Source organism: Hemiscyllium ocellatum, chromosome 14 (assembly GCF_020745735.1).
Source record: "Hemiscyllium ocellatum isolate sHemOce1 chromosome 14, sHemOce1.pat.X.cur, whole genome shotgun sequence".
NCBI classification, from domain to species: Eukaryota; Metazoa; Chordata; class Chondrichthyes; order Orectolobiformes; family Hemiscylliidae; genus Hemiscyllium; species Hemiscyllium ocellatum.
Window position 1 is genome coordinate 18,162,602 of NC_083414.1, and position 12,170 is coordinate 18,174,771.

Genomic DNA, 12,170 nt, shown 5'->3' on the forward strand with positions numbered 1-12,170 from the left:
AATCTGGTGAATGGAGATAAGACTTATTTTTAGACCAAAAAAAATTATAAAGTAGGATTCTGGCTGCAATCATAGTTGGCAATCAGATTCACAGCTGGAGACAATCAGGCATCATTCTGGTGCCAAAGAGACACAATGGCAGCAATTTACAACCAATCATTTGACCGACTGGCTTTCCCTGCAATACTTTTCTCTACAGTGGCATGGTCATTCATACACCAACATTTCAAAACCAGTAATTGCTACTGTGCTGCAGATCAAAACTATGTCTGCCTGCCCCACCACAATGTGTCAATGCTGATTGTTTGACGCAGAAGGGAGGAGATGGATTCGAATGGAATGTGCAGGGATAGCTCAACACTAAAAACCAAGGCAACTTGCTCTCTCACCTGCAAGGGACCATTTACTTATCACCTTCCAAACTAGCTCAGACTTTCACATCTGCAGTTTTTGCGTACTCAGTTTTAGTTTAGTACCTCTGCTGGTCAAGTCAATGAACTGCATACCAATTGCCTGCAAGTATAATATTTCCCACTGATTCATTCTGCATGGCTTTGTTCAACTGAGTTCTTTCTGTGCAGTCACATGAGAATGTTTTGTTTCTGGGGGTGTTGTCATTTACCATATTCTTACTGGTGAAGAATATTGTTTGTCTTCATCAAATGTTCTAATGGCTCATGTGTCCTGACTCATCATGCCCTCTCAATGTTATGTATATACTCCATGTCGCAATATTGAGCACCATCTATTTGCAAATGACAGCTCCCACATTCCATATTGCAAACAATATAGATTCCATTGTAACACAATTTACCACCTCATTGTAATTTATTTTAACATTGCAACCCAGTGCTGGCATTGAACTGTCTTGCTGTGATATCTCTACTCCACACGCCACTATGTATCAGTTCATTGTCATAATCATTGTACTCATCAGTCTTTTCTGTCAAATTGCTATAAAATCTACCTATGGTTATATTTCTTACTTTCTCAAACTAAGGTGCACCCAATCCTTGCTTGCAATAAGAGGTATCCAGTTCTTGTGCCACTATCAGTTTCAGATTACAAAATCCATATGTTAGATTTAACCACTCCTTGAACAGAAAGCCTATATACTGTGATTTGATGAGGCTGAATAAGCACAGAGAGACATATCTGCCTGGGTATGTGCTGGCATTTACCACCATCTGATGCTGTCACGTACTGCCTCCTGTTGGTGATACCATCCCAGTATTCATACGCCAGTATTGCTAATAACATGTTCCCACTCTGTGTGGTGGAATTCGGTGGATACATGTGCTACATCGTACTGCCAATATGATACTGGTGCATAAATCCTAAACCACCTTATCGGTGACCCCTGAATGTTGCAAAGACAGCGAGAATGAGGAGCACCATGATATTTGAGCAGGAGATGGGTGATATTTGAGGGGGTGGGTGATGTTTAAGGTGGGTGGATGAAGTTTGAGGAAGGGGTGGATGATATTTGAGAAGGGGGTGGGTGACACTTCAGGCGGGCGGATGATGTTTGGGGAGGTGGGTGATATTTGAAGAGGGATTGGATGACATTTGAGGAGGGGGTGGGTGATATTTGAGGGGGGGTGATATTTGAGGAGGGGGTGAGTGATATTTGAGGAGGAGGTGAGTAATATTTGAGGAGGGGATGGGTGAAATTTGAGGAGGGGGTGGGTGATATTTGAGGAGAGGGTGAGTGACATTTGAGGAGGAGGTGAGTAATATTTGAGGAGGGGGTGAGTGATATTTGAGGAGGAGGTGAGTAATATTTGAGGAGGGGATGGGTGAAATTTGAGGAGGGGGTGGGTGATATTTGAGGAGGGGGTGGGTGATATTTGAGGGGGGGTGATATTTGAGGAGGGGGTGAGTGATATTTGAGGAGAAGGTGAGTAATATTTGAGGAGGGGATGGGTGAAATTTGAGGAGGGGGTGGGTGATATTTGAGGAGGGGGTGAGTGACATTTGAGGGGGTGGGTGATATTTGAGGACGGGGTGAGTGATAGTTGAGGTTGAGCGGGGTTGGATAATATTTGAAGGGAGTGGGTGACATTTGAGGGTGTTTGTGATATTTGGGGGGGTGGATGGTATTTGAGGGGGTGGGTGATATTTGACGGGGTGGGTGATATTTGAGGAGGGGATGAGTGATATTTGAGGAGGGAGTGGGTGATATTTGAGGGGGTTGGGTGACAATTGAGGAGGGGGTGAGTGATATTTGAGGAGGGGGTGGGTGATATTTGAGGAGGGGGTGAGTGATATTTGAGGAGGGGGTGGGTGATATTTGAGGAGGGGGTGGATGATATTTGAGGAGCTAGTGAGTGATATTTGAGGAGGGGGTGGGTGACATTTGAGGAGGGGATGGGTGACATTTGAGGAGGGTGGGTGATATTTGAGGAGGGGGTGGGTGATAGTTGAGGGGGGGTTGGATAATATTTGAAGGGAGTGGGTGACATTTGAGGGTGTTAGTGATATTTGGGCGGTGGATAGTATTTGAGGGGGGTGGGTGATATTTGACGGGGTGGGTGATATTTGAGGAGGGGGTGAGTGATAGTTGAGGGGGGTGGATAATATTTGAAGGATGTGGGTGACATTTGAGGAGGGAGTGGGTGATATTTGAGGAGGGGGTGAGTAATATTTGAGGAGGGTGTGGGTGACATTTGAGGAGGGTGTGGGTGATATTTGAGGAGTGGGTGAATGATATTTGAGGAGGGGGTGGGTGACATTTGAGGAGGGGTGGGTGATATTTGAGGAGGGGATGGGTGACATTTGAGGAGGGGTGGGTGATATTTGAGGAGGGGGTGAGTGATAGTTGAGGGGGGGTTGGATAATATTTGAAGGGAGTGGGTGACATTTGAGGGTGTTGGTGATATTTGGGGGGGTGGATGGTATTTGAGGGGGGTGGGTGATACTTGAAGGAGGTGGGTGACATTTGAGGGAGAGAGAGTGATATTTGAGGGGGAGGGGGAGTTGGATGGTATTTGAAGGGGGTGGATGATGCTTAAGAGGGTGGATGACATTTGAAGGGGGGAGTGGATGATATTTGAATAGGGAGGGGGTGGGAATGGACGGTCCGAGCACCAATCCCCGAAGCTTCAGCCACAAAACAAGTAAGCAGCCAGATTCCAAACCACACACAACAGGCTCTGCACGCCCGCCTGGACCCCATCTCCTTTCCACACACATTATAACGCACAACCTACAGCAGGGTCCAGGCAAATAAGAAGAGAAAGGAATCTTAACAACTGAAATAAAGAGAGCTATCCCAAATCTCACGCTGTTTCATTTTATTTTTTATTTTAAAAAACCCACAGGGTTTGAATTGAATCCATCACAAACTTGCACATTCCCCTCGCAATGTTCATTCAGATCATTCTTTATCGTTCCTGTTAAAAAAGAATTGCTGGAAAACGCAGTCGAGACGAGGTTTGGAACTTCTGCCGAAGGCTGGCAGCTATTCACAGGTAGCGAGCAAGACTCCTTTCTGCTTCCCACCCCCCCCCCCCCCCCCTTCATTTCCCCCCTCTCCCTCATTCCCTTCCCTCAGCCCCTTCCCTCACCTGCAGGACACCGTGATCTCGATCTTGGTGGCGGGGACACTAGCCTGAAGCGGATCGAAGTCTCCAATAGATGCCATTCTCTCCCTGTTTGCTTGTTGCTGTCTCTCTCTCTCTCTCTCTGTGTCTGACTCTCCCCTCACTAACTCCCCCCTCTCTCACACACACATGACATCACACGCCTGACCATTCCAGACTCGACTCCCACCTTTAACAAGATTTCAAACATACCGGCTCAGTCATCACTTAGGAACCCACAATCATTGAGCAACTTTACAGAAAGGGGGCTCCGTTGACAGTTTGGAAACATTCATCCATACAATGCCTTAAGGTGGAGCGAGTCAGTAAAAAGTCTTTTTTTTTAATGAAGAGCGTGTTTACAATTTAGTGCACATAATTCCACCTCTGCAAGTCTTCATTCATTAATATTTATACTTCCTTTTCCACGCACGCGAATGTTTCGCCTTCCCCTGACAAGCCCAAACTGGGGAATGCCGTGATGATTTGGCTGTTGCTGTTTGGCCATTTAATTTGACCTAACGCAGCGTGTTCAGCAATTTTCCAGTTATGTTCGCGACAGGAGCGCGAAATCAAAGAATTGTCTCTACAATAGCTCAGCGTGTTCCCGATCTCGTGTGTGAAGAAAAATGTGTCACAGGTTAGTCACATCTCAGGAGCACTTAATTTAACAGCGAGTTGAGATATTCGCTGTGTATCTTTGAGGGGGAGGTACAGGTGCCGGGGAGCAAGAAATGAGGTCAGTCCCCCTTGAGGAATATCAAAAATAATATGGGGTAGACGAAAGAATGTGTTACTGATGTCATCTGACCTGAGAACTGGAGCTGCCGTCTTTAACTCACTGCCTGATACAGGTTATATCATAGAAAATATTCATTGAAGCACTTGTTGAAGGTAATTTGTTGCTGGGATTTGCAGCATTGCTTCAGTGAGGGAGATTAGTTCGAGGTATTTGGGAGAGATCTCTTGCATTGCGTGGTTACTAAGCCCACCTGGAAGATAGATCAGGGCATCACTCCTGGTGCTGTTACATCCTGGGGCAACGTCTTCGTTTTCAGGTTTGTCTGTGTAAGGATAAAAATGCGACGGAATACGGACACAAGGAATTGATCAAAATGGCTCGGGTTATGGTGGAGGCCAGCAGCTAAAAGAGGTCCCAAGAAATGATAATGCTGGTGAAAATGGATTTGTTATTTTCCGTTCAGGGAGAGCTAGAGAGAGACTGAAATTGTCAAGGAAGATACCTTGCTCAATTTAAGTGTTGAGGGAGGGAGACAGTAAAGGTAAACAAAAAGGTGAGGAGAAATTGGAATGGGGTGGGACCAAAGTGAGAACACGTCATCACAATTTTGACAAAACAACACTTGGTTTTATTCTTTTGCAAGATGTGGATATCACTGACAAAGCCAACAATTGTCACCCATACCTAACTGCCTTTCAGAAATTGGGAATGAGCAACTTCCTTGAACACTGCAGAGCAAGTGATGTCAGAATACCCACAATGCTCTTTGTGAGAGGATTGCAGGATTTTGACCCTGTGACAGAAAGGCAGTGATATGACGGGATGTCAGGATGGTGTGTGACTTTCAGATGTTTCCATTCCCATCCATCCCATCTCAATCCTTGGCCTTCTAGGCAGAAGTTCCAGGTTTGGAAGTTAGTGTCAAAGTTGTGGTAGCCTTGGTGAGTTGCTACAGTGCATCATGTGGATAGTGCAGACTGTTGCCATTGTATTTGCTGATAGAGGTAATTAACTTTTAAAGTAATGGATGGAATGCTAATGAAGCTGTTTTATCCTGATAGTGTCGAGTTTCTTGAGTGTTGATGGGGCTTCATCTGGAAGTGGGGTGTGTGGCATTACATCACATACCTGATAAATGTCATGTAGAATGGAGACAGGCTTTGTGTAATCAGGAACTGAATTACTTACTGCGGAATTCCCAGTAACTGACCCGTTCTTGTGGCCACAATATTAAAATGGATGTTGGATAATATATAGAGAGAAGGCTTCAGCAGGGGAAATATGATTCATAAGCTAGGTTTCATTAAAGACCATGAAACCAATATAGTTTTCCACAGTCAGGTTGTGGATGGCAAGGCCTTTGTTCACAAGGTAGCAACTGGGGGTGGCATGGTGGCTCAGCTGTTAGCACTGTAGCCTTACAGCGCCAGGGACCCAGGTTCGATTCCAGCCTCAGGCAACTGTCTGTGTGGAGTTTGAATATTCTCCCCGTGTCTGTGTGAGTTTACAATGATGTGCAGGTCAGGTGAATTGGCCATGCTAAATTGCCCATAGTGTGACATTAGTTAGGGGAAAATATAGGATGGGGGTCTGGGTGGGTTAGCTTCCAGAGGGTCAGTGAGGACCTGTTGGGCCAAAGGGCGTGTTTCCATACTGCAGGGAATCTAATTTTTTTTAAAAAATAAAGCCTTCTATAGAGGCACAATGATCAACAGGAAGCAAAAAAAAAAGAATTCCCAGTGGGTATGATGGCTAGGAAGGGTAGAATGGAGAACTGGGTTTGCAATCATTTTCTCATTGGGGCTTTTTGGAGAATTGATGTATCCTTAAGTGAGGACACTGATGATGGGGCTGTGAAGTAAATCAATCACCAGTGCTAGGCATAGGAATGCTGCTGTTTGTCTGGGAGGTGGATAAGCATATATCAGTTGAACAATTGATAAGGTTCTGAAGGAAATCAATGCATCAACACCAAGAGGTCAGAATATATGAAGTCTTCAAAATTCTATTTCAATCATAGAAGCTCAATTCTCTAGTAGTCTAATCTATCAACCTAGTGCTAATTGTACTTTGATGACCCTTGATGATTAACTCCTTTCCCTATTATGGTACATTATTCAAAATATTATCATCTGTAGATAGACAATGTCTTTGTAATTTATGTTTTAGAGTTTTAATTCAGTTTTCAAACAAAATCTAAAAATAAAAATCTGGAAACAGTAAAATTGATCACAATACTGCCAGATTTCTTTAAAAGTTTGTTCATTAATGTCCTTTGGGGAAGGAAACCTGCTGTATGATATAACCTATGTGTGACTCAAATCCACTGTAACATGGTTGACTCTCAACTGCCCTGTGAAGTGACCCAGCAAACTAGAAACTACTACAATTATATTACCATCTTCTCTGCCTTGCCAGCAACTCCCACATGCTGAGAATAAGTGGAGCTCGAAAAATTTGAGTACAGTACTTGAAACATAGTTATCAAGCCTTAGTTTAACTTCAATAAACCTGTATTTCACTCGTTTGAGTATCCCACCACTTTTAAAATGCCATTGTTCAGCATGTTATAATCAAAAGTGAATGTTTTCTTGTTTTGAATCACTTTTTGAGTTTCTCTGTTACAGGTTTACTCCCTTTATTATGTATAGTACTGCATTTGGTTTAGTGGTGGACACTGTGATAGAAGGTTTTGGACTCAAGTTCCAACTGAGTGCAAAATACACAACCACACTTCAGCGCAGTGTCCAGGGAGTGAGTTGATATCAGAGGTGCCATGTTTCAGCTGAGATGTTAAACTGAAGCTCTGTCTGTCCTCACAGGTCAACTTAAAATATCCCTCGGTTTGAAGACGAGCATAGGAACTCATATAAGACTCTTATTCAATGTTTCCCCTTCGACTAACATCCCTTGAAGCAGATCTTTAAATTATTACTTAATTGTTGATTATGAGACCCAGCTTTCCTCAGATTGGCTACTGTGTTTCCAACACTTACTTCACGACAAGAAACTATTTACTGTACATATTCAAGTAACTGTCGAGTATTTGAACCAGCCTTTTTGGGAAATAAAATATAAAAGTCCACCCATGCACAAATAATATTTTTGAGGTTGAAATCCACTGGGAACTACCAATGATAACGCTGTCTAGCTGATTGCTGACCATGGTGCTGAATTGAGCGGGAACTGACATCCTAAGCTTTCCAATTCTAAACGGATAAATGAGAACAGAGAAATTGTGTAAATAAATTCACTAAACTGTTGCTGATTGTGCCCCTCCTAAACTAGCGTAAAGTATATGAAAAATTAAGGATCTTAAGATGAAAGTCAGGCTTCACTTATATAGGAGATCAGCTATGACTCAAGTATATGTAGTAACTGACTAAAATGCTTTAAGATTTCCTCAAATAATGAAATGCACTACATAATATGACAATACCGTGGCTTTTAAAAAGTGTGTATCATCTTTTTTTTTAATGAAGAAAGCTTGAGACAGAGGTATCGAGCAGTATGGTCCAAAGCCAATAAAGTATACAACTAGTGAGGTTTTTTTTTAAAAGTTGGAATAATAGAAGTTGTGTGAATGAGTGGGGTCAAGCTCCCTCAAAACTAGGACTTTTTAATAGATTTAGCTTTTTTGCAGTTGCTGCGATCTTGAAGCTGAATGTGGAAGCTCTTAGTTCTCTCTCTGTTACAGCTAAAAGCTGGAGTTTTCTTCCTGCTGCCAGAGTTGCATGTGAGACAATCTATTTTACTGAATTTGTTTTTGCCAAGGGTGTGTTTATGGGATGTTACTATATTGGAACAGTTAATTAGTAATAGTTAAGATATCTATTATTTTGTTAAGCATTTTGATAGAGTTACAATTAACCCAATGGTTTTATTTTTATTTTGTCCATATTTTAATTGCAGTGTAAAAATAAAGTGTGTTTTGTTTCAAGACTGATAATTTGACTAATGGAATTGCATCTGGAATGCCATGCCTAAAATTTGCCTTTAAAATAAGAAAACATTAGTGTGTAGGCTACCTTCTTAATATATTTTGAGGAGGGGAGTGGTCTCATAACAATAAAAATGTGAGCTTTATTGTATCTATCATGTTCCTTTTCCATGAATAATGCAATAACTTTGCATGTATCAATATTAAAATTAATTTGCCATTTACTCACCCAATTTCACAATTATTCTATAGCCTTCTCCAAAATGTTAATTGTAACTTATTTTCCCATTGCTCCTCTTGAAGTGTCGACAGTAAATTTGATCAGCTTTTGTTTAATTTCATATCTATGTAATTTAACTAAATGGCAAGAAAGTAACAATCATTTATCCTATAGTTCTCATCAAAAGGCCCTGTGGCATAGGGCTTGGGGTGCAGCTACCACCTTTTCAGAGGTGTGTCAAAACACATCTGAACATGATGATTAAAAATATCTATAGCTCCTATCTCCACCTACCTCTGGATTTGATACCAGATTTTGTTTTACAGAGAAGAGTGGGGACAAAATGCTAGTGAGTTTCTGAGACAGTTCAATGTACAACTGCTGGGAGCAATGAGTCAGTTTCAATAGTGAAATAACTCCACAAAGGCCAGTATCCCACTGCCAAGTCACACTTAATTTGCACATGTATAATACAAGGCACTGACCCAGCTAGCTCAGAGCCAGCTCCTGGAAAAGAACAGAACCTCTGATCCTCCTGCTTATGTCTGTCACCAGATTAAAAGCCCCAACCAGGGAACTCATAATCTTTGAGGTCCACCTAGCTGACCTTGCTCCAGTCATTGCAAATGACTATAAAGCAGGTCCTTACTGGTAGTAAATGACTATAAAGCAGGTCCTTACTGGTAGTAAGTGCCAGCATCATTGTCATTACCAGATTAGAATTTTTGTGGTATACTCAGTATTAGAGTAAAATTTCATACATTCCAAACTACATCCTTTAGAGAATGAAGGACAACAAGATGTGAGGTGAACACAAATTTGAACAAAAGGATTTGTGCAGATCATGCAGAACAAATTTAGTAAATCTTCTGTCTAACTTTAGAGTGATAAATGGAGGCAAAACTGTAAATCTATGACCAATATATAGATGTGTTGATTCTACTGATAAATGTATTCAACCCATGATTTTGGGCTTCCAAGCTTTGATGTCAAGTCACTATTTAAAAGTCCCTTTGAGATGTTAATCCACCTTGTGCAAATCCAACGTTGCATCTGTCCCTCATGTATCTTCAGTAGTGCTTGGGAAAAGGTGAACATTAGGTTCATTTTTCAGTTTAAAGAGAAATCAGTGGAAGAAAGGGTGCTCAACCCCAACTTCACAATTCCAGTAATCTGCTATACCACTGCACCCCCCACCCCCCCCAAATTTCCTTGACACATAAAATGTCACGTGTCAAGGAAATTACCAGAGGGCCAATGTCATGGTCAGCTGTCTGTAGAGATACAGCTGCTCATTCTGAATATATCAATGATGTTTGAGGTTCAGTTTTGGGCCAGCCAGAAGCATTTGTATTTGTGTTTGCAATGTCACCAAGAGTGGTAATCAGTCCGAAAAGAAAAAGAGATAGCAGAAGGAAGTTGTTTAAACTAATTACACCATCAATGCAAATGAATGAAAATGAGAGAATGAGAAGAAGTAAGACAAGTGAAACATAGGAATAGCTAAAGGAGAAAGCAATAACAGAGATTTAAGGTTTGACTATCACAAGTGAGTTTCTGGTGAGCAAAACAGATTGGAAGAAACTGATATGTGAACTGACAGCAAGAAATTGTTTGCAATTGTGTATTAGTTTAGTGGAAAGTGAAGGGCAAAGGTTATGTCTGACAGCAGTGGTTTCACATATTCCAGATGCTGTTCACTTAGCTCACATCACGGAGAGAAAAATGACAGGAAAAAGCTGGAGCTGGATGAATTTGCAAGGTGGATGGAGTAGGTATAACAGGTAATGAAATAAGGGGCAGCCTTCAACTTGAGAATAATTTTATTTTTATCTGATCATCAGAAGTGGGCATTGCTGAAGAGGCCAGCATTCATTACTCATCCCTAATGATCCTTTAGAAGGTAGTGGTGAGCTGCCTTCTTGAACTGATGCAATCCATGTAGTGTAAGGGCATCCACAGTGTTATTATGAAGACAGTTCCAGGATTTTGACTGAGTGACCATGAAGGATCAGTGATATATTTCCAAGTCAGGATGGTGTGTATGTTGGAAAGGAACTTACATGTGGTGGGGTTCACATGTATCTTCTACACTTGCCCTTTTAGATAATAGAGATGGTAATATAACAGGTCACAATTGAATAAGAGCTCCAGCACCCCAGGCAAATATAATAAAGAAAGTCCTTCAGATTCATAAAATATGAATAAAAATACTTAAAAGCAATGTAAAGTTTCAGAGTCGTTTGGCTGCTTTATGTTCCAGGGAATGTGTTTGCAAGAGTGTATTTGAATAGTTTATAAGAATGGTTAGATGGACGAATGCAGACATCATTATTATTGCCACTTCAGAAAAGGATGAGCTGTTCTTAGCTTTGGGCATAAACAGATGATTGAAATGTTATGTGAATCTGGAAAAGATCCCTGGCCGTGTTTCATGGATTATGCAGGTGTAAGTTTCATTGTGAAGAAATGACAAGAAGATTGATATGTATCTTTTACTTATATTGTGAACTGAGTTGCAGCTTAAAATTCTAAAAAAAAGCATTAACTCTTGGACTGAAATCTATTTGCTGCAGCTGTAAAATGTCTACACTATGGTTACAGAGGTACTTGTTGATGTGATATTGAGGTTGTGCCACTATAAAAGCACATAGTTCATAGATGAGTGCTCATTGGTTGCAAAGGATAAAATCAAAACAAACATTAATTGCCTTCATCTCAATACTGCTGGAAATAACAAACTATGATTTCATCTTTTGATACTCAAGTACATCATCTCAGCAAAACCCTAAATTTTGCAGAAGAATTAAAATACAGAACACTTTCATTATTATCATTAGTATCTTCCACTTTCTTTATTGTTGGCAGGCATGGAACATGAAAACTATGTGCTTCTTTATAGACCAAAGATCTGAAAAATTGTAAAGTATTTTGTTCTGAGGACTGCACATAAAATGTATTGTTCAATTTTCCAAACAAACAAAATGCTGTTTTTAATCTCATAAAACATTAATAACTCAATATTATGTAACTTATTGAGCAAACTAAGGATTCTTGTGGAAATGCAAGGTTCATATTTATTCACCAATGAAGGGTTAGTGCTCTGTAACTTGAGGGAGTTTTCACATATTTAGGATTTAGGGAGTTAGGATTAAACGCTGTAATTGTATAGATTTTCTGTTTCTACAGGGCAGGCTTTACTTCCTGGAGAAATAATGAGATGTCATTTTTATTTGCTAGGGTAAGATTAGATCTCTAACTGTAGATATCATCTTCCAACTATATTATGGATCACACAGATTTTGTTTAACGCGTTTTGTCTTTCAGCAAAAGAAGAGTTGTACATAATATAACATGGAGTTCCCTTTTATTCAGCAGGGTAAGGGTTACACACTATCTAACTGCATGGAGTTTCCTGTTTATTCAGCAGGGTAAGGGTGACCTATTATTTCTGATCTCAAGGGGGTTGCAGTATTAAATGGCAATTCCTACAAGCAGTAAATAAACGAGCAGAATTCATTCTGTGAACTGCAACAACACAAGCACAATTTTAAAGAAATGCTATCAGATTCTCTTTTTGCACCGATTCGAGCAATGCAGAGTAATTTCACTAGGTCCTTAAATTTAGACAGATGTGTTTCCAATGAATGATGGACAGTCAATAATGAAGATACCACAGCACCC

The 12,170-nt window shown here is 40.9% G+C and overlaps 1 protein-coding gene across 1 annotated transcript in view; it reads right to left on the reverse strand.

Moving 5' to 3' along the window:
• The window catches only part of LOC132822458 (copine-9-like), a 405,642-nt gene extending 401,996 nt beyond the window's left edge, over window positions 1-3,646 (reverse strand). Inside the window, exon 1 of the mRNA XM_060835837.1 lies at window positions 3,570-3,646. Coding sequence (XP_060691820.1) covers window positions 3,570-3,646 — 77 coding nt within the window. The remainder of the gene's footprint in view (window positions 1-3,569) is intronic.
• Between the last annotated feature and the right edge of the window lie 8,524 nt (window positions 3,647-12,170).